This window comes from Mesocricetus auratus, unplaced genomic scaffold, assembly GCF_017639785.1.
Source record: "Mesocricetus auratus isolate SY011 unplaced genomic scaffold, BCM_Maur_2.0 Super-Scaffold_100007, whole genome shotgun sequence".
Taxonomy (NCBI): domain Eukaryota; kingdom Metazoa; phylum Chordata; class Mammalia; order Rodentia; family Cricetidae; genus Mesocricetus; species Mesocricetus auratus.
The window spans coordinates 78,932,994-78,960,675 of NW_024429191.1; the positions used below are offsets into that span (position 1 = coordinate 78,932,994).

The 27,682-nt window shown below is 46.9% G+C and overlaps 1 protein-coding gene across 1 annotated transcript; it reads left to right on the plus strand.

The window, feature by feature from the left end:
- The first annotated feature begins 14,819 nt into the window (after positions 1 to 14,819).
- G6pc1 (glucose-6-phosphatase catalytic subunit 1) lies at positions 14,820 to 27,563 on the plus strand. Its single transcript, XM_040749749.1, has 5 exons — positions 14,820 to 15,138; positions 18,749 to 18,858; positions 21,648 to 21,753; positions 24,175 to 24,290; positions 25,984 to 27,563. Exons 1-5 carry the CDS (start codon positions 14,903 to 14,905, stop codon positions 26,493 to 26,495), a joined length of 1,080 nt encoding a protein of 359 aa, XP_040605683.1. The 5' UTR covers positions 14,820 to 14,902; the 3' UTR covers positions 26,496 to 27,563.
- The last annotated feature ends 119 nt before the right edge of the window (positions 27,564 to 27,682 follow it).

Here is a 27,682-nt window from a genome sequence, read left to right on the forward strand (position 1 = left end):
AATAAAGCTTGACAAACTTGAAACAAGCTTTATTAAATACTGGTCAGGATGATGGACCCTGGCCAGGTCCATACTCCGGATTCCCAAGGTATGGCTCTGAACTGCTTTAGACAGGGGCTTATAAAAGCAAAACCCACGAGGCTACATACTTCCCACCTTCATCCAGCTGGGGGCAAGCATACATCCTGACATACTTCCTGCCTAGAGTGACGAAGCACATCCTGTGCAGTTGGATCAAGCAAGCTTGTTTACAGAAATGAAAACATGTGGCTTGTTATTTTACAGGAACAACAGCCTCCAGCATTCCAGAAAGTTATCTGTCCCTGGACAAGTGGGTCTTACACGTTAGAGTCATTTTTGTTTTATAGATCTCTGGAGCACAGTTATTTAAACTTGAAACATAACTTTAGCCATCACAGGGACTCAAGAAAGGGAAGGGTTCGTCTTCAGGGTACGGTCCATCATGGCAGAGAAATTAGCACTGCAGGAAGCCGCTGGTCACATGGCATCTATAATCAGAAAGCAGGGAGGGCAGAAGGAATGCTTCCCATTTTCTGTGCAGTCCTCAGCCCAATCCCAGGAAACGGTGCTGGCTACAGCGTTATCTTTCTGCCTCAGATAACACAATCAGCACACCCTGCGTCCCTGAAGCTGAATAATCCCACAGCTGTGCCTGGGGGCTTATCTTCTAAGTCATTCCAGATCCACCAAGTCGGCAATGAACATCTCAATAAAGGGTAACCTGGATATCAGTGCCCTAGCCACACCTAACCTCTGACATGTCCTGCCAGTCAGTCATGCCCAAGGCGACACATGGGTTTCAGTCACCTGGCATGTCCTCCCTGGCCCCTCATCAAGGCAGCATCCAGCTTCCAACTTGCTCAGCACCCAACACACTCCTAAAACTCCAATCACTAGGACTCAGACCACAGGTTATTGCTTTTTGACATGAGATCTCACGTAGTCCAGCCTGGCCTCCAACTCATTAGGTAGCTTTAAGAGGTCTTGAAATTCTACCTCCTCTACTTTCTGCCTCTACATCCTTGTGCTGGGGTGACAGGCATACACCACGGCACCAGGTTTATGTGGTCCTGGGGATTGAACCTACAGCTTCACCATGGTAGGCAAGCACTCTAGCAACTGAGCTACATCCCCAATCACAGAGGCAGGTATAACATAAGCGAATTCCTACCTTCCCTCCTATAATATTTCCTTGGCCATCCTATTTCTTTAAGTCCTCAGAACTTCCCACACATGGGGGTTAAGCCCCTGACTCTCCACCCGACCCATCCTTGTTGTGAACTATTATTTTAACTGGGCAAAGATGTGTTACATTTGTTTATGCTGCAGAATATGGCTTTAACTGTGTAAAGGCGTGTTACTTTTGTTTATGCTGCATTTGTTTAATTATGTAAAGATGGGCTGTGTTTCTTTCACCTTGCCTGCCTAAGGCACCTGATTGGTCTAATGAAGAGCTGAATGGGCAATAGCTAGGCAGGACAGGGATGAGCCAGCCTGCCAGGCAGAGAGAATAAATAGGAGGAGAAATCTAGGCTCAAAAAGAAAAGAAGAATGGGAAGAATGAGAGACACACCCATGGCAGGAAGCCAGGCAGACACCAGGCAGCCAGACATAGAGAAGCAGTGAAAGTAAGATATACAGAAGTAAGAAAGGTAATAAGCCCCGAGACAAAAGATGGATAAAGAGAAACAGGTTAATTAAAGATTAAAAGCGCTAGCCAGATGCCGGGCGGTGGTGGCGCACGCCTTTAATCCCAGCACTCGGGAGGCAGAGGCAGGCAGATCTCTGTGAGTTCGAGGCCGGGATGGACCGATAGCCTCCGAAACAATACAGAGAAACCCTGTCTCGTAAAATCAAAAAAAAAAAAAAAAAAAAAGCGCTATCCAGAGGCATGCCTAAGCTAGGCCGAGCATTCAAAACTAATAACAAGTCTCCCTGTCATGATTTGCGATCTGGTTGGTGTCCCAAAAGAAAAAGCCTGGTGCTGCAGATTCTAGACTTCATGTCTGCACTGCGCAGGCTCTGTCACCCGCTCCCCTCTGCCCAGGTGCTCCCCGCTTGGCCTCTTTCCTTCAGCTCCTTCCTCTCTCCTTCCTTCTCCGTGTGACACCTCTAAAGCTCAGTTCCAGCGTCACTCCTGCTGCCTTCTCCTCTAAAGCTCAGTTCCAGCATCACTCCTGCTGCCTTCTCCTCTAAAGCTCAATTCCAGCGTCACTCTTCCTGCCTTCTCCTCTAAAGCTCAGTTCCAGCGTCACTCCTGCTGCCTTCTCCTCTAAAGCTCAATTCCAGCGTCACTCCTGCTGCCTTCTCCTCTAAAGCTCAGTTCCAGCGTCACTCCTCCTGCCTTCTCCTCTAAAGCTCAGTTCCAGCATCACTCCTGCTGCCTTCTCCTCTAAAGCTCAGTTCCAGCATCACTCCTGCTGCCTTCTCCTCTAAAGCTCAGTTCCAGCATCACTCCTGCTGCCTTCTCCTCTACAGCTCAATTCCAGCGTCACTCCTCCTGCCTTCTCCTGAACAAACAACTGCTTGCTCTCCCTGAATCCTGCCTACATCAGTCTGGATTCTACAGTGGAGGGCCACATGCTGGACTCCATCCAGTTCCTTGCCTATCAGCCCGGAACCAGAGTTCCTTGGGCTAGGGAAATGGCTCAGTTGATAAAATGCTTGCTGTGCAGGCATGAGGACCCAAATTCTGTACCCTAAACCCACACACAGACAAAAACTAAAAACAAAAGTTAAAAGAGAAATATGGCACAGTGGAACATAACTCTTTTTGTTTGTTTTTTGAGACAAGGTTTCTCTGTGTAGCCTTGGCTGTCCTGAACTCGTTCTGTAGACCAGGAAGACCTCACATTCACCAAGATCTGCCTGCCTCTGCCTCCTGAGTGCTGGGATTAAAATTGTTCACCACCACCACCTGGCAATTTCACTTATTTTTAAAAAGACTTTTAGCTGCGTGGTGGTGGTTCAGGTCTTTGATCCCAGCACTTGGGAAGTAGAGGCAAGAGGATCTCTGTGAGTTACAGACCAGCCTGGTCTAAAAGAGCTAGTTTCGAGACAAGCTCCAAAGCTACACAGAGAAACCCTGTTTGCTTTTATTTTATGTATATTAGTGCTTTGCCTGCATGTAAGTGCACCACATGCTTGCCCCCTCGACAGAGGTCAGAAGAGGACGTCTGATCTCCTAGAACTGGAGTTACAAACAGTTGTGAGCTGTCATGTCGATGCTGGGAATTGAACTCCTGTCCTCTGCAAGAGCAGCCAATGCTCTTAAGTGCTGAACCATCTCTCCAGCCCCTGTGGTGGTTTATACTGTTAATAATACTAGCACTAGGGAGGTGGAGATAGGCAGAGACAGGCAGATCGGTGGCTAGCAAACATACCCTACTTGGCAAGACCTGGGCAGTTAAAAAAAAAACAACACGTGTCAAAAAACAAGGTCAGGGCCTACAGGACAGCTAAGCAGGTCAAAGCACTTGCCACCAAGCCTGCCAACCTAAGTTTGATTCCTGGGTCCCTCATGGTGGAAAAAGACAACTGACTCCTGCAAGTTGTCCTCTGACTCCCACATGTGTGCCACGGCACATGTGCAAACATACATATACATAAATCAATAGATGTAGTGTAAGAATTAAAACAGGATAGGTGGGATATAAGGGTAGCCTCTCATCCACACACTCACGCACACAGAAGAACTGGAGGGTTTTGAAGCAAGTCATATCCAACCAGCCCCGGTGACAGCGCCCAGCTTGGTATTACACCCATTTACGGAAGCTCAAATGCATCTCTATTGAAACTGGGACAGGCGCTTGTCATTGTTGCATTCACATAACTTTTGTCTTAAAATTGAAAAAACCGGACTGGAGTGATGGCTCAGCGGCTAAGAGCACTGGCTGCTCTTCCAGAGATCCTGAGTTCAATTCCCAGCAACCACATGATGGCTCACAACCATCTGTAATGAGATCTGGTGCCCCCTTCTGGCCTGTATGGATACATGCATAAAGAACACTGTATACATAACAAATAAAGAAATTGAAAAAGCCATTTCACATACTTTTCCTGACTTGACTCCCTCAAAATGAGTGGAAGTCCAAAGATCCCAGGTGAATAAACAGCCTTGATGCGCTGTCAACTTGGTACACCAGGCCAAAGGGCAATAGTGACGTGCCGAGCCTAAGCACTTCCTTTCCTGGTGCCCAGCAAAGGTTGCAGGAAGGAGATGAGGCCAAAGGATCCTGGGATGTCGCATATGAGCAGTTCACCTCCAACCCTGAGCTTGGAGGTAGACCCAAGGGGCCCTGGAGAGTATGGCAGGGACTGAGGAATTAGACCACAGTTTTGTGTTCACCAAGTACTCATCAAGTGTGTAAGGGGCGGGGGTGCTTCAGAGATAGCAGTCCAGTATGTGGTGGTTTTCTCACTCTGAACAAGTGGCAGCATGGAGCGGGGTGGTTTACGGGGTGCCTCCGGGGTTACACTGCTAGGATCTGGATCCAGTCAGTATGACCTAGGACGAGTTACTCAACACCCTTCCACCTCAATTTTATCATCTGTGGAGTGGGGACAGTAATAAAACCTACTCCAGGATCTTTAGGAGGATTAAATGAATTAATCCATGCATTTTCCCCAAATACTCCTTCATATAGTAAATGCTCAGTGCATGTAGTTATTAACTTTTTTATTATCTATAGGCTATTTCTCCTTTCCTTTTTGTTTTGGTTTTCAAGACAGGTTTCTCTGTGCATCTCCTAACCAGGGAGAGGGTGGTGGCAAAATCCTTTAAATTTCAGCACTCCAGAGGCAGAGGCAGGCAGATCCCTGTGAGTTCAGAGCCAGTCTGGGGTCTACAGATGGAATTCCAGGACAGCCAGGGCTATACACAGAAACACAGCCTCTAAAAACCAACCAACCAAATAAATGAATGAATAAATAAATAAAAGATGTGTATCACTCACACCTGCCTCTAGGCTATCTCAGTAACTGTAAGCAATCATTCTAAAAACTTAGTGGCTGAGAACAGCAGACCAATTTACTCTCCTTACAACCTTAAGTGTGGACAGTCTAGGCTGAACTCAGCTGGGCAGTTCTTCTTCTGGGTTCTCCTGGGTTCACTGGCAAGGCTGCAGCTATCTGGCTAGTGGACAGGGTCTGTGTGTCTAGTGGCTACGGTTATAACAACATGTCTCCTGTAGGCTTTCCACTGTGGTCTGTGTTGCCAACCACAACCTAAAGAGAGCAAGCCCTAATGAGCTAATGCTTTTCAGATCTTTTTCTGCACCAACTCAATAGTGTGCGTGCGTGTGTGCGTGCGTGTGCGTGCGTGCGTGTGTGTGTGTGTGTGTGTGTGTGTGTGTGTGTGTGTGTGTGTGTGGTATATGTACATATGCTTGCTGGTGGAGGCCAGATGTCCAGCGTCTTCCTCAATTGTTCTCTGTTATTGTGTTTTTTGTTTTTGTTTTTGTTTTTTACATGGGGGAAGAATATGGACACATGCCACAGTGTAAATAGGGAGGCCAGAGGACAACTTGTAGCAATTCTCTCCCTCTACCACGTGGGTTCTGGTGGCCAAACTCAGGTCCCTGGGCTTGGCAGCAAGCACATTTACGCAGTGAGCCATCTAGCCAGCCCTCCACTTTATTTTTGGAGGTCTCTCACTGAAATTGGACCTCACTAATAGGCTAGGCTAGCCAGCCAATGAGCTCTAGAGGTCTACCTGTCTCTGCCTCTGGAGTTATAGAAGCATCCCATATCGCTGACTCTATGTGAGTGCTGCAGATCAGAACTCAGGTCCCCAAGTTTGCCTGACAACACTTTACAACCCAGCCGTCTCCCCAGCCTCCTGCCTCCCTTTTGCCAGTGTCCCATTAGTCAAGGCAGGTCACAAGACCATAACACCCATATTTAAAGGATAAAGACAAATTTCATGTCCTGATAAGAAGAGAGACATTGTCAAAGGCAAAGGAGCCTGGGCCAGGGCTAAGTCAAACATGTTCTCCACCATCCAAACAACATATCACACTGGACACGTGTTAGGTAAGCAGAGCTCAGTTTTAGAAGCTGAGAGAGATGCTCAAAGTAAAAGGAAAAAGATTGAGACATGAATAAAACAACTGCGACACAGGCTTGAAAGTGACCCAGTGCCCCAAGACAGGACCAGTTAAGTGCTAGGGAAGTTGGGGACAGAGAGCTTCTGTAGTGAGAGGTGGCCACTGCTGTGCTGGGAAGGCTTAATTAGCTTGGCCTTGAATGCAGTTAGAATGTGGACATGTGGACATGAAGGAAGTGACAAGAAAAGCTAGGGCAAAATGGGTGTCTGTGGAGCATGGGGTGGGGTGTGAAGGAAGGACTTGAGGGAACAAGTCTGGAAAGACTTGTGGGATCCAACCATGGGTGAACATGGCCTTGAGTTTCATTCTGGAGGCAATGGGAGCTATAGTGCGATATTTTACTCGTTTGGCTCTTTGAGGGGCCACCACACAGCTCCCAAATCACACATGGAGTCTCATTCTCAATTATGAGTGCCTGGCCTTAGCTTAGCCTGTTTCTACCCAGTTTTTCTTATCTTAAATTGACCCTTCTACCTTCCCCCTCTGGGCTTTTATCTTTCTTACTTCTGCATATCTTTCCTTCTTACTCTGTGGCCGGATGGCTGGGTAGCTGGGTGGCCGGGTGGCTGGGTGGCTGGCCCCTCTCATCCTCCTCTCTTTGTTTTCTTGTTGCTCTCTTCTTCCTGGTTTCTCCCTCTGTTTATCCTCTCTGCCTGCCAGCCCCTCCCATCCTTGCTCCTGCCTCGCTATTGGCCGTTCAGCTATTAGACCGTCAGGTGTTTCAGACAGGCACAGTAACACAGCTTCACAGAGTTAAAAAAGTGCAGCATAAACAAAAGTCACACACCTTAAAATAATATTCTTCCATAGGGAGCCACTGAATGTCTCTTGGATGGTGAGTGAAAAGAACGACATTATCGAAAGCCCCTCTTACTAATAGTTGGATAGCTTGGTGAGTGAGAGGACTGTGGACAGTCATCAGGTGGTGAAGGAACTAGGAGTCTAGGTAGAAGGATTGGCTAGAGCATTGAGAGAGGGTTAGGATGAGGGCTCAGTGGGCAGCATGTTTGCTTGCACAAGCATGGTAACCTGAGATCTGGTCCCCAGCATCCATACAAGCTTCGATCGCATCTGTAATCCTAGCACTGAGGTCCCAGAACAGATATAGATGGATTCCCCGGAACTCATTGATGAGCTAGTCTAGCCAAACTGGCAAGCACTGGGTCCAGTAGGACACTGTCTCAAAAAATCAGGTGGAGGGCCTGGAAAGATGTGTCAGCAGTTGAGAGACTTAGCTGCTCTTGCAGAGGACCCGGGTTCTATTCCCAGTACCCACAAGGCAGCTCTCAACAATCCATGATGCCAGGTTCAGGGAATTCAATGTCCTCTTGAGACCTCTGTGGGCACGAGGCGCACACATCGTGCACATGCATGCAAGCGAAACACTCATGCACATAAAATAAAAACAATGGCCGGGCGGTGGTGGCACACGCCTTTAATCCCAGCACTCGGGAGGCAGAGGCAGACAGATCTCTGTGAGTTCGAGGCCGGGCTGGATGGACAGCCTCCAAAACAATACAGAGAAACCCTATCTTGTAAAAAACAAACAAACAAACAAAAAATCAAAAAACCAAAAAACAATGTAACTAAAAGTGTTTAAGTAACAATAAAAAATAAGGTGGAAGGTGGTAAAAGAGGACAGCTGACATTGACCTCTGCCCTCCACGTGCACACACAATGTATATACCACTGACCCACAGGCACAATAAATAAAAGATAGTAATTGTAGGAAATGGAAGGGCACATCCTGATGAGTGACAGCAACAGAGCTTGAAGAGTCATCAAAGATGATGCCAACGATGCCAGGCTCAGTGCCCACAGGAGGGCAAAGAAGAAAGGTTTCTCTTCCAAAGCAGGGAAGCCTGAAGGAAAAACAAATCTGGAAGGAACTTGTTTGTAGGTGTGGGGGCTGTGGGGGACATCTGAGTAATGTCTCCCTAGAGGCCAACACACACTGGCTGCTGAACCAAAGAGTAGAATTCACGCAGCAGCCTTGAACACAGCAAAGGCAGTGTCAAACAGGTCTCCTATGGCTAGGGGATTAAGAGAGGAAGCAGGATGCCCAAAGGTCGGTGAGATTTAGCAACAAAAAGGTCGTAGTATTCTCCAACAGAGCAGAGGAGGTCAAGGTCACTTGGAGTTCACAGTGAGAGCAGAGTGACAGGCATATTGCTATGCAGGTAGCGGGGCATGGAGGGGGCATCTGGTTCGAGAGTTCCCCCTGGATTCTTGTGACCTCTTTGTGTCCCAAACCATCCAAAGAGAATGAAAGTGCCCTGCTGTTAAGTGCTCCAAGGCTGAGCTAAATGGTAGCTAAGTGTGTCCCAAACCCAAGATGTTTAAAATCTGAAAAACAAAAGAACATTCTCTCCCTGTCTGCCCTTCTAGAAGGGAGGTGAGTTGGGTTCTCCTGTCCAGGCTTCCCCTTCCTCCATCCCCACGGTGCTCTGTGGAGACTTGGAGAAGCACCTGCTGGCTGTTCACTTCCTATCTGAGCCCTGCTGTGTTTTCATGTCTAAAAATAGTCACTCGCAGGTCACTTTTCTCACAGGGCCTCCCTAACCTCGATGTTTGTTTTCATGACAATGTGGGACCTCACCTATTCCTCTCCAAGCTTGAGAGAACTCTCAGAGTGGTGGGGGTGTTAAAATAGTCCTCAACTACTTATTTCCTAATGATATTCTCAGCCTCCAGAAAAAGAGCAGGAGAACATGTTCCATAAAACAGGTGTGTCAAGCTGGGCAGTGGTGGCGCACGCCTTTAATCCCAGCACTCGGGAGGCAGAGGCAGGCGGATCTCTGTGAGTTCGAGGCCAGCCTGGTCTACAAAGTGAGTTCCAGGACAGCTTCCAAAGCCACAGAGAAACCCTGTCTCGAAAAACCAAAAAAAAAAAAAAAAAAAATCCCAGTACTCGGGAGGCAGAGGCAGACAGATCTCTGTGAGTTTGAGACCAGCCTGGTCTGCGAGAGCTAGTTCCAGGACAGCCCCCAAAGCCACAGAGAAACCCTGTCTCGAAAAACAAAACAAAACAAAAGACAGGGGTGTCACTTTGAGACAAAACCTTCCCAGCTATCGGAGGACTTGGTAAATGACAAGGACAGAGTTGGGGCCACAGAAAACTCCCTGTGCAGAGCCCGAAGCAGGTGGGGGCTTCTGTTGAGACATTTGCCCATCAGAACTGAGCTGGTTCCAGTAGCCTTAGTGTCCAGGTGCCCTAGGATGGAGGAAGGGGGACTGGCTTTACAGGGCATTCACTTAGCCCTTTGTGTTTTTTCTTTTTCTTAACTATGAGAATTCTTTGTTTGTTTGTTTTATGTAGTCTTGGCTGTCCTGGAACTTGTTCTGTAGACCAGGCTGGCCTCAAACTCACTGAGATCTGCTTGCCACTGCCCACAAGAGTGCTGGGATTGAAGACCTACGCCCTCACAGCCTGGTATGAATTCATTTTTCAAAATACATATATTCATTGTGTGTGTGTGTGTGTGTGTGTGTGTGTGTGTGTGTGTGTGTGTGGTGAGGGAAGGGCTTTATTTGCTTGTTGCATTTTAAGAGACAGTGACTTGTTACTCAGGCTGGCCCTGAACTGCTTGAGTTTAGGCTCAATCCACCTGCCTCAGCCTCCTGAGTGGCTGGGACAACAGGTGCAGGACATTACACCCAACTGACAATGTTTGCTTTCTACATAGAACACTATGTATCTTTGGCTCTGTGGCAGAGGACTTGCCTTGTCTGTGCATGTGTATGTACAAGGCCCCGTTCTAAAAGAAATAGATGAGGCATGTGCTCCCGGGAGACACTTTCAGAGGGTGCTACATGTTCAGGGTGGAAAGAGAAGACCCCCTGCAGTGCACCACCAGTCTAATTCATCGGCTAGCAGGAAGGGGCAGATTTGACAGGAGGAATGTTCCCTAACTACTGGGGGGTTTGGCATCACCAAAGTTTGCTCTGGGTATGAGGGAGGAGTCTACCATCTGTCCCTGAGGAAGCTGGTTGATTGTCCTGACAGAAACATCCACGTCTTTAGGGGTAGGGGACTTGAGAGCTCTTCTTGGGGGAGGAGGGCGGTTGAAAGAAGGCGGATCCTATGCTGGTTTGAGGAAGGGAGTTAACGGTGGGTTCTTAGTTGTTTGCAATGGAGCAAAATACCTTTGGGTATTTTTCAGTGGACAAAATGTCCAGCCCTTCCAGAGAGCCAGGCTCCTGCTGCCTGGTCAACAGGTGCACAGTTCAGGGTCCTCGACCTGAACTCTCTCTCCGAACCAGAGATAAGTCAGCCATTTTTCACTGGCTAACAATCATTAACCCACCTCCACCTGGATCCCCGACTTGTTTTTCTGGCAAATGAACTAGTCACTCCCTCTGAAGGTGACAGAGGCTGAACCAGCACCCAGTTTCCACAGTCCACCACGAGACGCCTCCCCCACCCATCACTTGGTTAAAAGAAAGAAAAAAGAAACCCACCTAAAGTTGTAAAGAAAAAAATTAAATTAAACTTAAACTATATGGCTGGGGCTGTAGCTTCTTTAGAAGTGTGCTCTCCACAAACCAGGAGTAGTGGTACAAAATCAATCCCAGCATTCAGGAGATGGAGGCCGTACAAGGTCATTCTTGACTGCAGAGGGAATTTAAGGTCAGTCTTGGCTGCAGACACTGTTTTCAAACACACACACACACACATACAAACACACACACACACACACACACACAGAGTGAGCTATATCCTGGCTGCAGTTTGTAAACAAGACTTACTTTAGCAATACTAACTTAGAAAGTAAACGAAGCCCCTCTCTCAGTAGAACCCAGAGTCCCAGCCAGAATACAGGACTCAGCTCCAAATAGAACCAGAGTTTCTTTTTTGGTAGTAAATATAGTTTTGGCTGGTGTGTGTGGTGAGCCTCACCCCTTCCTCTCTTGGCTCCCTGCTGGCAAATAAACCTGAAGGAATGAGTCAATCTCACTCTGGAGAAGGTGACAGACAGGACATCCTGCTATTTAAGGGTGGGCCAGACTGCACTCTCTGGCCCCTTTCCTTCATTTTCTTCCCAAACTTCTGGCTGTCTGTAAAAAAATGCCCAGTGTCCCCGCTGGTTATCGTATGTCACAAAGAGGAGTCCAATCCTTCCCACCCTTCGTGTTTTTCATCTTTCACTGGAACCTCCCAGCTGACATTTAGATGCCCAGAGTTTTTCAGGACCCATTAGGGACTCACTGGAATTTGTACAAATAAGAGACAATTTCAATACAAAGAGCCCTCAGTTTTGGTCACTTTGTCTGGCTCCCTGTCCCCCATAGACTGCCAGTACCCCAGAGATCAGCCAGGATTTAGCTTGGAATGACTGAGTCGGAGAGACATGGTCCTTGGGAAATGTTGGTTAAATTGAGCTGGAGAATTTATTTTTTAAAGAAAATGGCAAGAATTGGAGGGAGGGGGCTAGAGAGATGACTCAGTGTTTGAAAGCATGTACTACTACTACTCCTGCACAGGACTCAGATTCAGTTCCCAGGACCCACAGGGTAGCCCACAACTGCCAGTAAAACCAGCTCCACACTGACCTGCACACAACCACACACAGACCCATAAACATAATTAAAAATAGATCTTTAAAAAGAGTCCTTTTTTTTCAAGGCAGGGTTTTTTTTCTGTACCTTTAGAGCCTGTCCTGGAACTCTCTCTGTAGACCAAGCTGGCCTCTAATTTACAGAGATCCGCCTGCCCCTGCCTCCCGAGTGCTGGGATTAAAGGTGTGTGCTGTGCTGCACACACACACACACACACACACACACCACTCCCACTCGTCCACAAGGGCTTTTCTTTATCTGTATATCTGTTTGTTTGTTTGTTTTTGTAGTGCTGGTGAACAAACGCAGAATCTCATGCCACACAACTGTTAAGCGGCTGAGCTATCCTTCCACCCCTTAGTGAATTTGGTCTTTTGAGGCAGAGTCTCGCAGTGTAGCTCAAACAGGTCTTGAACTGGCAGCCTCCTGGGTTCACTCCCTGCTAGGATTACAAGCATACACTATCATAGGAAGTGACGTAATTCCTTAAACAACTGGATACTTAGCTAGGCCTCCAGAAGACCAAATATTCTGTCCACCGGATTTGCCTTTTGTGATACCCTAGACCTTGGAGGATCCACAGTTTCTCTCTTCAGTCAGTTTTCCAACCGGCTAGGGTCCTCTGGGCTTCATCTCTTTCTGCACACGATAAAAATTTGCTGGAAGCAGCAAGAAAGAGCTGGGAGGTCAAAGATGAGGTCCAGGAAATAGTCTCATCATGTAATCCAGAGCTGACCTAGAGGGCCCCCGCCCCCACTCCACATAGCAGGCAGGCTGCAACAGAGCCTGCCACAGCCTCTGCATGCTCAGAATAGGACATCAACCCCCGTTCTGAACCCTTATCTCACTGGAGCATTCTCCGGGAGTTCCTCGGAAGATAGCGCTCTCAGTCCGCTCTCCACACGCTGAGCACGTGACAGAACCCCGCCTGACACAGAGAGCCCAGTTCCTCTCCTCGCAGAGACCCAGACAGTGGCCTTTGGATGCTTCGTCAGAGAATCCGCTGTTTCTCTTCAACTCACCTCAATCCATAGAAACTCGAGTCCTAGGATCACCACAGCGGATACTCAGTACTCTCTAAGAAGATGTACCTGGTCTAGAGGGAAGAGGCTGTCTCTTCTGCTGTGACACCCTCCTGATGGCCCCCATAGTCTTGACAGTAAAGGATACAAATGTCCCAGCCTCCTAAAACACTGAGCACCGGCTTCCTCTGTGGCCACGAAGAGTCAACACCGCCTCACTGTCTCTCCAGGTTAGAGACAATATGGGTAGTGCAATCAGAGTCTGCTAGAGATAACGGCAGTCCTTGATGGCAGCCCTGAATGATGCCAGATCTCACCTCCAGGTCCAAAGCACATACCCTGGGAGATGTGCGGATCATTTCCAGCATGGGATGCCCTCAGCTTTAGGGAGTCTGGATTTCTTCTCACTGCCCCCAATCTAATCCCTATGTGAAAGTTAATATGGATTACTGCTGGGAAAATCATGTGGGCTCTCAAGTCTTTTATTCCTACTGGTTCTGCCCTTGAAAAAAATGCATGGATCTGTCACTTAATTCACTTCCCTGCTTCCCTCTGAGTCCTCTGTGACAGGAGAGTAAGGCTTTTGCTCTGTCCCTTGTATTGGGTTGATTTATAAATACACAGAAAGAATAAGCAAGACACTAATGCCTCTTCCCTTTCCTTTTCCTCTCACTTCCTTCCTTCCTCTTTTTTTTTTTTAAGACATGGTCTCTCTATGTAGTCCTGACTGCCTTAGAACTCGATACATAGACCAGGCTGTCCCTTGAACTCACTGAGATCCTCCTGCCTTTGCCCCCTGAGTGCTGGGATTAAATATGAGTGTCACTACACCTGGCTCTAAAGCCTTTTCTCAAAAACGACTAAGATGAGGCAGAGACTTAGCGCACTGGCTGGAGTAAGTGGCCGGCGTGCAGGAAGCCCAGGGACACACAGCACCACACACACAGGGAATGGCAGGGCCAGCTCATGGTCCAGCACCTGGGAGACAACAGGGTTTAAGACCATGGTTGTCCTCTTGTACATAGTGAATTTGAAGCCTTTGATGCAGGAGATCTGATGTCAAAGAACAGAACCTTTTCGAAAATTCGAAAACTAAAAATTTCTAACTTTTCCTCTAGAGTCTCCAGTTGCCAACTTACTAGATTCCTGTTTAGAGTCACGTGTCACGTGTCACATGTCATGTGTCCATTTTATTGTGTAGCTCGGAGCTGGCCTACTTGGCTAGCATGCTTGAGGTTCTGTAATGGATTCCCAACAACACCCGCACGCAAGAAAAACAACTTACATCTTAAAATTCAAAAGGTCTTAGTTTTAAGGTAATTCAGTGAATTGATCACTGCATTAAAAAAGTGATTGCTCTAGGGCTGGGCAAGACGACTCAGGTAAAGGTGCTTGCGGCCAAGCCTGAGGACCTGAGTTCAATCCCCGGTACTCACACGGTGGGATGGTGGGAGGAGAGACCTGACCCCTGACAGGCATCCTCTGATCTAGACACAGGCACTTTGTCACACTCACACACTCACACACACCTAAATGAAAAGCATCTTCAACAATTGTTTACTTGCCCTAAGAAATACGAAATCAATATTGGAAAGGCTGCTGACTTCACAAACCAGAGGTAAAGCCCGAACCCGTATGAAATTGATGAAAAGCCAACAGAGCGACAGTTCCCAGGACAGCAGAACCTATTGTACGTTTTGTGTATTTTAAATTAATAACTTAAAACGTCAGTCCCCACAGCGGCAAACTTCCCTTTGTCTCCAAATAAATGCAGCTGCAGACTTCAAAAAGCAGACGCCCTGCAGGAACCATGGTGGAAACAGACTCTGCCCGGGGTGTCTGGCTGGCTTCAAGGGCCAGGGAGGAGGACAGCCCCTAGCGCTGTCAAGCAGTGTGCCCAGGTTAATAATTGGCTCTGCCAATAGCAGATCAGGCTGTTTTTGTGTGCCTGTTTTGCTATTTTACGTAAATCACCCTGAACATGTTTGCATCAACCTACTGATGATGCACCTTTGATCAATAGATTTTAGACAAAAGTGGTTTTTGAGTCCAAAGATCAGGGCTGGGTTGACCTGCAGACTGCATCCAGGCATATAAAACAGGGGCACGGCGCAAACTGATAGCAGAGCAATCGCCATCAAGCCTGGACTCACTGCACAGGCTCTGCTGCCAGGCTCCCAAGGTACCCAGGCAATGAGGATGGAGGAAGGAATGAACGTTCTCCACGACTTTGGGATCCAATCAACCCGCTACCTCCAAGTGAATTACGAAGACTCTCAGGACTGGTTCATTTTAGTGTCTGTGATCGCTGACCTCAGGAATGCCTTCTACGTCCTCTTCCCCATCTGGTTTCATCTTCAAGAGACTGTGGGCATCAAACTCCTTTGGGTGGCAGTGGTTGGGGACTGGATCAACCTCGTCTTTAAGTGGTAAGAACCATGCAGAGGGGGTGCTTAGCAGGGGAAGGGCTGCTTTCTCTCTAGAAATGACTGTCCTTCAGCATGGGCACTCCATACTGCTCACAGAGCCACAGTTTAGACCTCCCTTGGCATCGGAGTATCACCAGAAGGAACGAAGACAGTAGGAATTGCACCAGTGCCTGGGAACAGGGAAAGTCTATTTTATCAGACCTGAAGGAGTGAAAAGTCAGAGTGTAGTCTTTGTTCTAGTTTGTTTTGCTTTATTATTATTTTATTTTATTTTTAAAGGTCTTGTGTAGCCCAGGCTGGCCTCCAACTGACTATGTAACAGGCAGTGAATGACCTCAAATTCCTCTCCTGCTGGGATTACAGGTGTGTGTTCCCACGTGCAGGTTAGCATCCTGGAGTTTGAACCTGGGGCTTTGTGCATGATAGCAAGGATGGGACCAATTGAGCTGAATCTCCAGCCCCTGAATGCAGGTTTTATTTATTTATTATTTATTTATTTATTTATTTATTTATTTATTTGAGCTGAATGAATCTCCAGCCCCTGAGCGCAGGATTTATTTATTTATTTATTTATTTATTTGGTTTTTGGAGACAGGGTTTCTCTGTGGCTTTGGAGGCTGTCCTGGAACTAGCTCTTGTAGACCAGGCTGGCCTCGAACTCACAGAGATCCGCCTGCCTCTGCCTCCCAAGTGCTGGGATTAAATGCGTGCGCCACCAACGCCCGGCATGAGTGCAGGTTTTAAAGAAACGGTTTTGTTACTTGGAAGAAGAATAGTACCTTAGAAATAGATGTAGGAAAGAAGCAGGGAGGCTGTGAAAAGGAAGCCAGTGATCCGACGCTTTGGGTAGGTAGAGAGAAGTGATCCAGATAGCCAGGACCTTGCTCTGTCACCTTCCAACTGTGTGTCCTCAGAGGGCTACATGAACTCTCTGAGCTTGTTTTAGAGTCTGCACATTTTTTTTTTTTTTTTGGTTTTTCGAGACAGGATTTCTCTGTGGCTTTGGAGGCTGTCCTGGAACTCACTCTGTAGACCAGGCTGGCCTCGAACTCACAGAGATCCGCCTGCCTCTGCCTCCCGAGTGCTGGGATTAAAGGCGTGTGCCACCAACGCCCGGCCGAGTCACCACATTTTTTATTCTCTCCAGAATCTTAATAATAATCACAGTGGACTGTGCGCAGTTTATTTTTATATTATTTATTGAGCAGTTACTATGTGCCAGGCTTTCGCGTGCGTGCGTGCGTGCGTGCGTGCGTGCGTGCGTGCGTGTGTGTGTGTGTGTGTGTGTGTGTGTGTGTGTGTGTGTGTGACTGGACCAGAGCTTGCCGAGTAGGTCAGACCCTGGGGTCCCCAGCCTGTGTACATTGCCGTTATGCCACCATGCCGAGGTTTGGGTTTTTTGTTTTGTTGTTGTTGTTGCTTTGGTTTTTTGGTTTGATGTTTTGATGGGTTCTGGTGATGGAATCAGGTTTCATAGCAGGCACTTTACCTAATGAGACACCCTCAGCCCCTTCCCTACTTTACCTGGGGACTTTTTGTTTTTGTTTTTGTTTTGAGACAGGGTTTTTCTGTATTGTTTTGGCTGGCCTCAAACTCACAGAGATCCGCCTGTCTCTGCCTCCAAAATGTGCGCCACCACTCCTGGATTTTGATTGTGTTTTTTAAGTTGGGGCTGGGGGTGGCAAGAGTGGGGGGCGGGAGCAGCATGGAAGAATCATCTCATTCTGTAGCCCAGATTAAATAGTCTGGTCTTGACCCATGCCTCCTCTCAAGTGTTGGGACTACAGGTGTGAGCCACCAGGCCTAGCTTGTTTGTTTTTAAGTTCCATGGGGGTGGGCTTTGAACCTGAAGGCAGAGCCTTGTCCATGCTCTTTATCCTTGAGCTGTATCCTCAGCCCATGAGATTTTTTCCTTAAAGGATAGTCTCTTTCTGTGTGGCCTATACTGACTTCCAATTTATAATCCTCAAGCCTCAGGCTTCGGGTCTAGGAATAGAGGTGTACACAACTGTACCCAGTTCCAGGGCATTCTCTGTCTTGTTTTTGAGTCAAGGACTCAACGTGACATCAGTTGGCCTGAAACTTAGTAAGTGGTTGACAATCACTGCCTGTTGTGAATGAGTCTGTGCGAGCATGCGTGAGTGTGTGCTTGCGTGCGTGCGTGCGTGTGTGTGTGTGTGTGTGTGTGTGTGTGTGTGTGTGTGTGTGTGTGTGTCAGCATGCTTATGGAGGTCAGAGGACAGCTTGCAGGAGTATATTCTCCCCTTCCACTGTGTGGTTACCAAGGATACAACTCAGGTCATCAGGCTTATGGGCAAGTGCCTTCACCAGCCCATCCATCTTTCTGGCCCTCTCCTGGTGATTCTTAAGGTTCATCTCTAGTTCTCATATTCTTAGCCCATATGTAGTAAAAGTCTTTAAGAGTAGAGCAAATTGGGTTCTGGATTGAATAAAAGGCTTCAAATATGCTAATCAACTTGAGGTGGTGGCTCAGTCAGTGAACATTTGTCTTATAAGCCCAAGGACCTGAATTTGATCCCCTGAAAATGCTGGGCATGGTGGAATGCATTTATAATTCCAATACTGGTGTGGTGAAGACAGGTAGTTTAGTTAAGGTTTCTATTGTGATGAGATATCATGACCATGGCAACTAGCTGGCTTACAGTTTCAGAGTTTTAGTCCATTATCATCATGGCAAAAGCATGGTAGCATGCAGGCAGACATGGTGCTGGAGAAGACATGGTGCATGGAGCTGAGAGTTCTACAACTTGACCCACAGGCAGCAGGAGACTGTCTACCACACCGGGCATAGCTTGAGCATATGAGACCTCAAAGCCCATCCCCATAGTAACACAAGGCCACACCTACTCCAACAAGGCCACACCTCCTAATAGTGCCATTCCCTATGTGCCAAGTATTTAAATACCTATTCAAACCACCACACAGTGGAACACTGGAGCTAATAACCTAACTGGTAAGTTTCAGGTCAGAGAGAGGCCCCTTGTTAAAGAGGCAGATGGCCTTCTGGAGGTTGACCTCTGACCTCCACAGCACTTGTGCACCCACACACATAAGTTAGAGAGATTGGGGGGCAGGTAAAGAAGGAGAAAGGGAGGGGTCAGGATCTTGGCTGTGTTGCCTAGGCTAGCCCCAAAGTCTTGTTCTGAAGTGATCCTCTTGCCTTCCAAATAGCTAAGGCCACCACTGCATCTGATTTGGGAAGCTATTATTTATGTTTGAATAAATAATACATTCACCTGTTAAAATTTCAGAAGTTGCAATGGTGATGGTGGCGGTGGCACACGCCTTTGATCTCAGCATTCAGGAGGCAGAGGCAGGCAGATCTCAGTGAGTTTCAGGCCAGCCTGGTCTACAAAGCAAGTTCCAGGACAGCTAGGGCTGTTACATAGAAAAGCTCTGTCTTGAAAAAAAAATTTCAGAAGTTATCTGTTTCACACAAAGTCCACCCCCCCTAGGCCTTTCCCAGGCAAATGGAGATGCATATCTCCAAAGGCACCAAATATTCCAGCCTCTTTCTCTCTTTGAAAGTGTGGGCTTCCAGTAAGATCATGCACTGTAGTCACTTGGACACTGGCTCTGCTTTCCACAGGATTCTTTTTGGACAGCGCCCATACTGGTGGGTCCTGGACACGGACTACTACAGCAACACCTCAGCACCCCTGATAAAGCAGTTCCCTGTCACCTGTGAGACTGGACCAGGTGAGAGTCCCAGCCCTTCCTGAAGTGACGTGCACCAACATCCTGTGTGGATTATGCTGACCTTGATGGGGCCTGAGGACGGCCATTACTTCATTCTTTTGTGACAACTTAATTTGTCTTCCATTTAGTACACTTTAACCCTAATTTTTGGCAGCAGGGCCTTCCACTGCTATTTGGGAAATCTGAGTGATACTTTCAGGACTAAAGTTACCAGTCTGAGAGAGGCAGGGCCACACCCATAGGCAAAAGACTAGTCAGAGTGACTGAGTCATAACCCTGTATCTAGAGAGGTAAAAGAGATTGAAGGAAGTCTGAGACATTATTGTCCTTCCTAGAAGCCTGGCCTAGTGACCAAGGTCCTCTAAGCTGACTGTCCATCCCTCAAGTTATGTGAAGTTTTTATCTTTTTGGGAGGTTGTGTAGGCAGAGTTCTTCTGTCCCACCAGCCAGCTCCCAAATAACCACACAGAGACTTACTATTAACTATAAATGCTCGGCTGATAGCTTAGGCTTGTTACTCACTAACTCTTACATCTTAAATTAACCCATATTTCTTATCTACAGTCTACCATGTGGCAGTACCTTTTTTCAACATGTTTTTCTCCTGCTTCTCTCACTGTCTTCTTTCGACTCCTTGTGTTTCTACCCTTCTTCTTCCCAGCACCCTCTTAATTTGTCTCTCTCTCCTAATCTCTTTCTGCCTAGCTACTGGCCACTCAGCCTCTTATTAAACCAGTCAGAAGGTGCCTTGATAAAGACACATCTTCACAGTGTACAAAAAGATTATTTCATAACAGGTTGTTTCTTTGCTTTGAGGTAGGTTCTCAGGTAGGCCAGAATGACCCTAAACTCACTATGTGATTGAAGAGGATCTTGAATTTCTGATCCTCCTGCATCCCCAACCCTCCTGAGATACTAGATATGCTAGACAAGTATGCTAGCAACTGAGCCACATCCCCTGGCCAACCTGTGTTTCATTAGATATGGCCAGATAGGAATTATTAGATCAAATGATAGATTTTTTTTTGTAATAGAAATATCCAGGCTGGACGGTGGTGGCTCAACTTTTAGTCCCAGCACTTGGGAGGCAGAGGCAAGTGATGTCTATGAGTTCAAGACCAACCTGGTGTATAGAGAGAGTTCCAGTACAGACTCCAAAGCTACACAGAAAAACCCTATCTCAAAAAAAAAAAGAAGCAAGGGAGGAATGGAGGAAGGGAGGAAGCAATATCCAATAAGTTCTTCCCAGGAAGTCTCAGTGCTCCTCAGTATTCCTTCCCTGGCCTTCTGCTAGGAAACATCTTGGATGTTTAGTCTCAGAGACCATTGGTTTTTTATTGAGGACCTACTATGTGTCAAGCCTTGTTTGAGATGCCTGAGATACCTTTGCTGGCTAACAAAACAAAGGTCCTGGACACAGAGCTGAAGTTTTTGTTTGTTTGTTTAAGATTTATTTATCACATATACAGTGTTCTGCCTCCATGCCAGCAGTGGGCACCAGATTGAATTGTAGATGGTTATGAGTCACCATGTGGTTGCTAGGAATTGAACTTAGGACCCCTGGAAGAGCAGTCAGTGCTCTTAACCTCTGAGCCATCTCTCCATCCCCAAGAGCTGAAGTTTGCAGTGGGTATGGTGTGTCAGTATACAAAAATGATAATAGATCAATAAAACAGACTGTTAGAAGATGATGGTTTGAGTGCAAAAAGAAGACAGGGAAGAGAGAAGAGGAGGCTGGAGAGATAGCTAAGCAGTGAAGATCACTGGCCACTCTTCCAAAACAGCCCAGGCTCAGTTCCCAGTGTCCACATGGCATCCCACAGATGTCTGTAACTTCAGTTTCAGGGGATCCAGTGCATCTCTGGATACTTCATGCACATGGCAAACAGACATACATGCAGGCATAACACACATACACACACATAATATTTTTTTAAATAGGAGAGGAGAGAGAGTTTGTCCATGGGGTCTGCTGGAATGCTGACTGGAATGGAGATGAGAGAGCAGCAGATAACTCTCTGGAGCCACAATTGTGCAGGGGAAGGGATGCGCTGATGGGCAGATGGAGAAGTCCAGTTGTAACTAAATCTCACGTGACTCCACAAGGAGCTCTCAAACTGGAGATGTCTCTTAATACAGACCAGTTATGGGATACAGGCTATACCTAGGTATAGAGGATGACCTTGATTAAGACGGCTGTCTTCAGCTCAAAGCCAACCCTACAAATGGCTAGGAACTAAGGACAGCCTACACCTATGTATGCTCTTAGCAGCTGGAAAACTATTGTTCTGTCTTGGAGGGAATACGGGTGGCAGATCTCAAGAATGGGAAACAACTATAAGTTGGTCAGAGGAAAAAAAAGTTAACCGGAGGAATTATGGGAGAAGAGCATGCCTGATATGTTTAGGGGCAAGCAACGAGGCAGTGTGGCCAGAGCACAGTGAGAAGGAAAATAGAAGGGGACTGATGGTTGACAGATCAACATGTAACTTGCACACACAACGTCCTGATTCCTGTGCAATCTCCAGACCATCTGAGACTACAAAGGTAGTGATGACCTCTCTGGTTTTGCTGGCCGCCATGCTTCCAGATCCCTGAACAATCTTGGCACATAGTACGAATTCAGTTTGTTAAATAATTGAATTATAGATAAATGAGTGGATAGTAAGAAGAACGGATAGTCAGATGGAAGGCATGATTAATGGATGGGTTGCTGGATGGGTGACTGGCAGTTTCTCAAATGGACATCTTTCCACCATTAGTCTATTCATCTCTTTTCTGTCATTTAGGGAGTCCTTCCGGCCATGCCATGGGCGCAGCAGGTGTATACTATGTGATGGTCACCTCTACCCTCTCTATCTTTCGTGGAAAGAAAAAGCCAACATATGGATTCCGGTAAGAGCTCACCGCTGGGGATGTGGGTAAGCAGGAAGTTGCAAACTCTGTTGCTGACATAGAGCTTTTCTTCCTACTTCCACAAGCCCATTTTCACATGGACAGTTGGCACGAGTCAGAGTCACAGCACTTCTGCTGTGAGTTAACATCAAAGACACGGAATGTTAGGGCCAGAAGGAAAACACCAGGGCAACTCTTGATTTAGACAAATAAACAAAGCTTACCACCATGGATAGGAATTCAAAAGATCATCTAGAGCATTGATTCTCAACCTGTGGGTCATGACCCCTTTGGGATTGAGTATCAGATTTTTATATCATGATTCATAACAGTAGCAAAATTATAGTTATGAGGTAGGAACAAAATATTTTATGGTTGGGGGTCACCACAACATGAAGAACTAACTATATTAAGGGGTTGCAGCATGAGGTAGGTTGAGAACCACTGATCTAGAGAGTGACAAAGCTTAGATTAAATTAATTATTTCATCCATACATTTATGGGTTTGGTTCCATTATTCAAACTCAGGACTTTGTGCATGTTGTATAACTACTGTATCACTGAGCTATATCCCCAGCACAAAAAAAGAAAGAAAAAGAAAGCCAGTCAGGCCGGACGTTGGTGGCGCACGCCTTTAATCCCAGCACTCGGGAGGCAGAGGCAGGCGGATCTCTGTGAGTTCGAGGCCAGCCTGGTCTACAGAGTGAGTTCCAGGACAGCCTCCAAAGCTACAGAGAAACCCTGTCTCGAAAAACCAAAAAAAAAAAAAAAAAAAAAAAAAAAGAAAGAAAGCCAGTCAGTGATCAGTGATGGTGCAAGCATTTTTGTTTTTGTTTTTTGTTTTGTTGTTGTTGTTTGGTTTTTTGTTTTTGTTTTTGAGACAGGGTTTCTCTGTGTAACAGCCCTGGCTGTCCTGGAACTCACTTTGTAAACCAGGTTGGCCTTGAACTCATAGAGATCTTCTTACCCGTGCCTCCTGAAAGCAACGGTACAAGTCTTTAAGCCAGAGCTACACAGAGAAACTGTGTCTTGAAAAACAAAAACAAACAAACAAAATCCCAATTTTGTATCAACCTGGAGTCACCTCATAGTTTAAAATAAACAGATATAAGATATTCCTAATGTGGGGACCCTAGGTATGCAGTTACAGTGTAAATCCTTAGTTATCAGATAAAATTGGGTAGTTAAGCCAGGTTTGGTGGCATACGCCTTTAATCCCAGTATTCAGGAGGCAGAGGCAGGTGGATCTCTATGAGTTTGAAGCCAGCCTGGGCTACAGAGAGAGTTCCAGGAGAGCCAGGGCTACTACACAGAGAAAGTCTATCTTGAAAAACCAAAAAAAAAAAAAAAAAAAAAAAAAAAAAGAAAGAAAAGAGGGTGGTAGTTAAAATGCATATAAAAGGGGACTAGAGAGATGGCTCAGGGATTAAGAACACTTCCAGAGGACCCAGGTTCAGTTCCCAGCACCTATGTGGTGGTTCAGCATGGTCTGTAACCCCAGTTCTAGGAGAGCTGACTGCATCTTCTGACCTCTGTGGACACCAGGTATGGACATGGTATACAGCCATACGCACAACCAAGACACACATCATAAAAAGTATATAAATGACACAGGCATGGTGGCACCTGACAAGTGCAGGATCAGGGGTTCAAGATCACCCTTGGCTACGTAGTGAGTTTGAAGTCCACCTGGGCTGTATAAGGCCCTTCTGAAGAAAAATGAAAAGCAAAAGCCCTTCGGGGCTGGAGAGACTGCTCAGGAGGTTAAGACGCCTGCTGTGTGATCCTCATAAAGGTGAAGGAGAAAACCAGCCCCGCAAACTTGTCCTCTAACTTCCACACACATGCTGTGACACATGTATTCCTCTCCCACATCACATACAGAAATACAACAACAATAAATTAAAGGGTTTGTTAAATTAAAAATAATCACACAAGCAGTCTTGGTTACTTTTCTATTGCTTTGATGAAACACCATGACCAAGGCAACTGGAAGGAAGGGTTTGGGGCTTGGTTCCAGAAGGAGAGAAGGGATCCATCGTGGGCAGAGAAACATGGAAGCAGGAACAGCGAGAGCTCACATGTTGAAGCAGGAAGTAGGGAGAGCGGTTTCAATACTCAAAACGGCCTTACCCTCCCAAAACCTGCTCTTACTGACTTACTCCCTCCCACAAGGCCACACCTCCTAATCCTTCCCAAACAAAGCCACCGACTGGAGATCAAGTAACAAATGCCTGAGAATACAAGGGAGACTTTACTCAAGCCACCACAAGCACCATGCATTTTTGAGTGGGTCTCCCGATTTCCAAAACTTCCTCTGACAGGCCTCAGTTTGCCAGGCTCCTCCATCCCCAGCAGGGTGGCTTTCTTTGGTGAAGGACTGACATTTGGGTTCTGAAGTGCTTGTCTGTTCTCTTGCAGGTCCTTGAAAGTCCTCCTGTGGTTGGGATACTGGGCCGTGCAACTGAACGTCTGTCTGTCCCGGATCTACCTTGCAGCTCACTTTCCCCACCAGGTTGTGGCTGGAGTCCTGTCAGGTATCCACCGCTCTGACTTCTTCCCTACCCTGTTTCTTCTGCACCTCCCTTACTCGGCGAGGCCTCCGAGCCGTCGGTCTTTCGCTAGTTTCAAAGTCAAGGGTGGGTGGGAGGCAGGCCAAGGAAGTGGCCTTGTCTATAAACCAGCATGAAGACCTGAGATGATTCCCAGCATGCACTTAAACAGGCAGCCACAGTGGTACATGCCTGTATTCCCAGAGCTGGGAAGGCAGAGACAGGAGGATCCCTGGAGCTCACTCGGTGAGCTGACCTCCAGGTCCCAAGGGCAGAACCTATGAAACAAACAAACAAAGCCAACAAGGTGGACGACCCTGAGGAACAACACCTGAGGCTGACCTCTGGCCTCCACAGCACATGCTCACAAGAGCATCCGTACACATAAACACACAGGCACGCAATTGGAAATTCTTAGTTTCTACAGCTTTCTCAGAGCTGTACAACTAAAGATACCCCAGAAAAGCTAACTCACCCAACTGTTTGTTTAAAGTCCCCAAACTTCTTTTTTTCTTTTTCTTTTTTAAGATTTATATATAAGCCGGGCATTGGTGGCGCACGCCGTTAATCCCAGCACTTGGGAGGCAGAGGCAGGCGGATCTCTGTGAGTTCCAGGCCAGCCTTGTCTAAAGAGCGAGTTTCAGGACAGCCTCCAAAACAATACAGAGAAACTCTGTCTCAAAAACAAAAACAAACAAAAAAGATTTATATATACAGTGTTCTGCCTAAATGCCTGCCTGCAGGCCAGAGGAGGGCACCCGATCTCATTATAGATGGCTGTGAGCCACCATGTGGTTGCTGGGAATTGAACTCAGGTCCTCCGGAAGAGCAGCCAGTGCTTTTAACCACTGAACCATCTCTCTAGCCACATGTGTAAGCTTCTTACATTCTTTATTTCTCACTGATCTTCAATTTGAAGCAGCCCCTAGTTCCTTTTCAGAGGACCTATCAAATGTACAATGCCTTAGGAGAGTTCATTATTGAAATACATTCATTTGCAGACCTGACAGATGTCTGCAGCTGGTGTTCTCTTGTGGGCTCAGAGGTTTGTGCTTTTGCATTTGCTGAGATCAAATTAGAAAGAAAAGATTTAGGTTAAACATTAAAAAAAATAAAAAAATAAAAATAAAATAAAAAATAAAAACAGCCGGGCATTGGTGGTGCACGCCTTTAATCCCAGCACTCGGGAGGCAGAGGCAGGCGGATCTCTGTGAGTTCGAGACCAGCCTGGACTACCAAGCGAGTTCCAGGACAGCCTCCAAAGCCACAGAGAAACCCTGTCTCGAAAAACCAAAAAATAAATAAATAAATAAATAAATAAATAAATAAATAAATAAAAACAGGGGCTCAGCACATAAAATTAAGTTAAATACAAAACAAAAAACTCTATAAAGCAATATCTAGATTTGGGGCTGGGGGAGGAGGCAGAGCAATTGCAAGTCTGAGGACCTGAGTTTGATCCCTGGAACTCACAGCATTCCAGAAACAAGACCCACCACACACAACAGGAAACTCAAATGCAGTGGAAAGATGTATGTGATACAATTCTTTCACCTGAAAGATACTATGTTGTGCCTTTACGCCCTCCACTTTAGTGTGTGACTTAATTTCACCTGGTGGGATGATGGCCTGTCACCCACTGCAACCTCTATTTCTCACAGCGCTTTCTTCTGCACAGGCATTGCTGTGGCTGAAACTTTCAGCCACATCCGGGGCATCTACAATGCCAGCCTCAAGAAGTATTGTCTCATCACCTTCTTCCTCTTTGGTTTCGCACTTGGATTTTACCTGCTGCTAAAAACGCTGGGCGTGGACCTGCTATGGACTTTGGAGAAAGCCAAGAGATGGTGTGAACGGCCAGAATGGGTCCACCTCGACACCACGCCCTTTGCCAGCCTCTTTAAAAACCTGGGGACCCTCTTTGGGTTGGGGCTGGCCCTCAACTCCAGCATGTACCGGGAGAGCTACAAGGGAAAAGTCGGCAAGTCACCCCCATTCCGCCTCACCTGCATTGTGTCCTCCTTGGTCCTCCTGCACCTCTTTGACACTTTGAAACCCCCATCCCAGATTGAACTGGTTTTCTACGCTTTGTCCTTCTGCAAGAGTGCGACAGTTCCCTTTGCCTCTGTCAGTCTCATCCCCTACTGCCTAGCCCGGGTTCTGGGCCAGACACACAGAAAGTCTTTGTAAGGGATGTGGGACCTGTGGTGTTTAAAGTCACAGCCATGCAAAGGGTTGGGGGCTGCCAAAGCCTCCTGCATTCCAGGCCAGAGGTGTTCACATCAACCCTGGTAACCCTGTCTTTCTTTGCTATCTTAACCAAAAAGGTGAATTTTTAAATGCTAACAGGGCTGTCTGAGAAAACCTTGAGAGCTACAAGTTGGGTCATTCTGGAATTTTCCCAGAAGACCCACTTGCCACTCTCCTGTCAGAGAAAGCAAGCCCAGGCCAGAGATCCTGACTGCAAATTCTCTCCCTGTTCAGAATGCTCCCAGCTGGGAAAAGGGCACAGTGCATTTGCAAGGAAGAGGCAGAAAGACCAGGAGGCAGGGAAGTGTTTCGTGTATTGAGCAAACCACTTGCCAGGCCATGTCTAAACGGCTTCAGTTATGTCTGAGTCTTTAGATAGGACACTCTTGATAATAGTAGATGAACTTAAAGTGTAATGAGCAGCCAGTTAAGGCGGTAATTGGACTTCTGGCTTTTCTCTCCTGGGTGCCTGTGTTACTGAATGGCTATGGTGGCTGTGTTACTGCACAAGTCAGAAGACACAGGTGTCATCGACTTCTCTGTCAGTCTGTCTCCACAGCCTACGTCTACATTCCCTGGAGTCCTCCACAGCTTCTCTGCCGCTGCGGCTGAACCCTCAGATGTCCGGCGGGCGACTGTTTGGTGCTGCTTTTTATAGGGTTAAGTTAAACTGAAACCTTGGGCAAAAGGACAAGGGGAGAGAGCCAGGGTGTCTCTCCAGAAGGTCACTCCGATGTTACTTTTGATTCCTGGAACAGAAATATGACTCTTTCTCTAGCCCAAGCCAGTCAAGGACTCATTCTTAGAGGAAAAGCCAACTCCAGCCTTCTCTGATTTACAGGATATATCTTCAAAAAGAAAAAAAAAATGCTGTGGCTATTTATTCAAAATTCCTTGTTTTTGCTATGAATTATGAATATATTACCCACACCAACTGCCCTGTTCCTAACATCTTTGAAAAGAAAAGTACACGTGTGCAGTATTTTATTAAAACAACATTTTATTTAAGAATGGAATCTTGTGGCCGTCGGTGGTGGCGCACACCTTTAATCCCAGCACTCGGGAGGCAGAGGCAGGTGGATCCCTGTGAGTTTGAGATGAGTCTGGTCTACAAGAGCAAGTTCCAG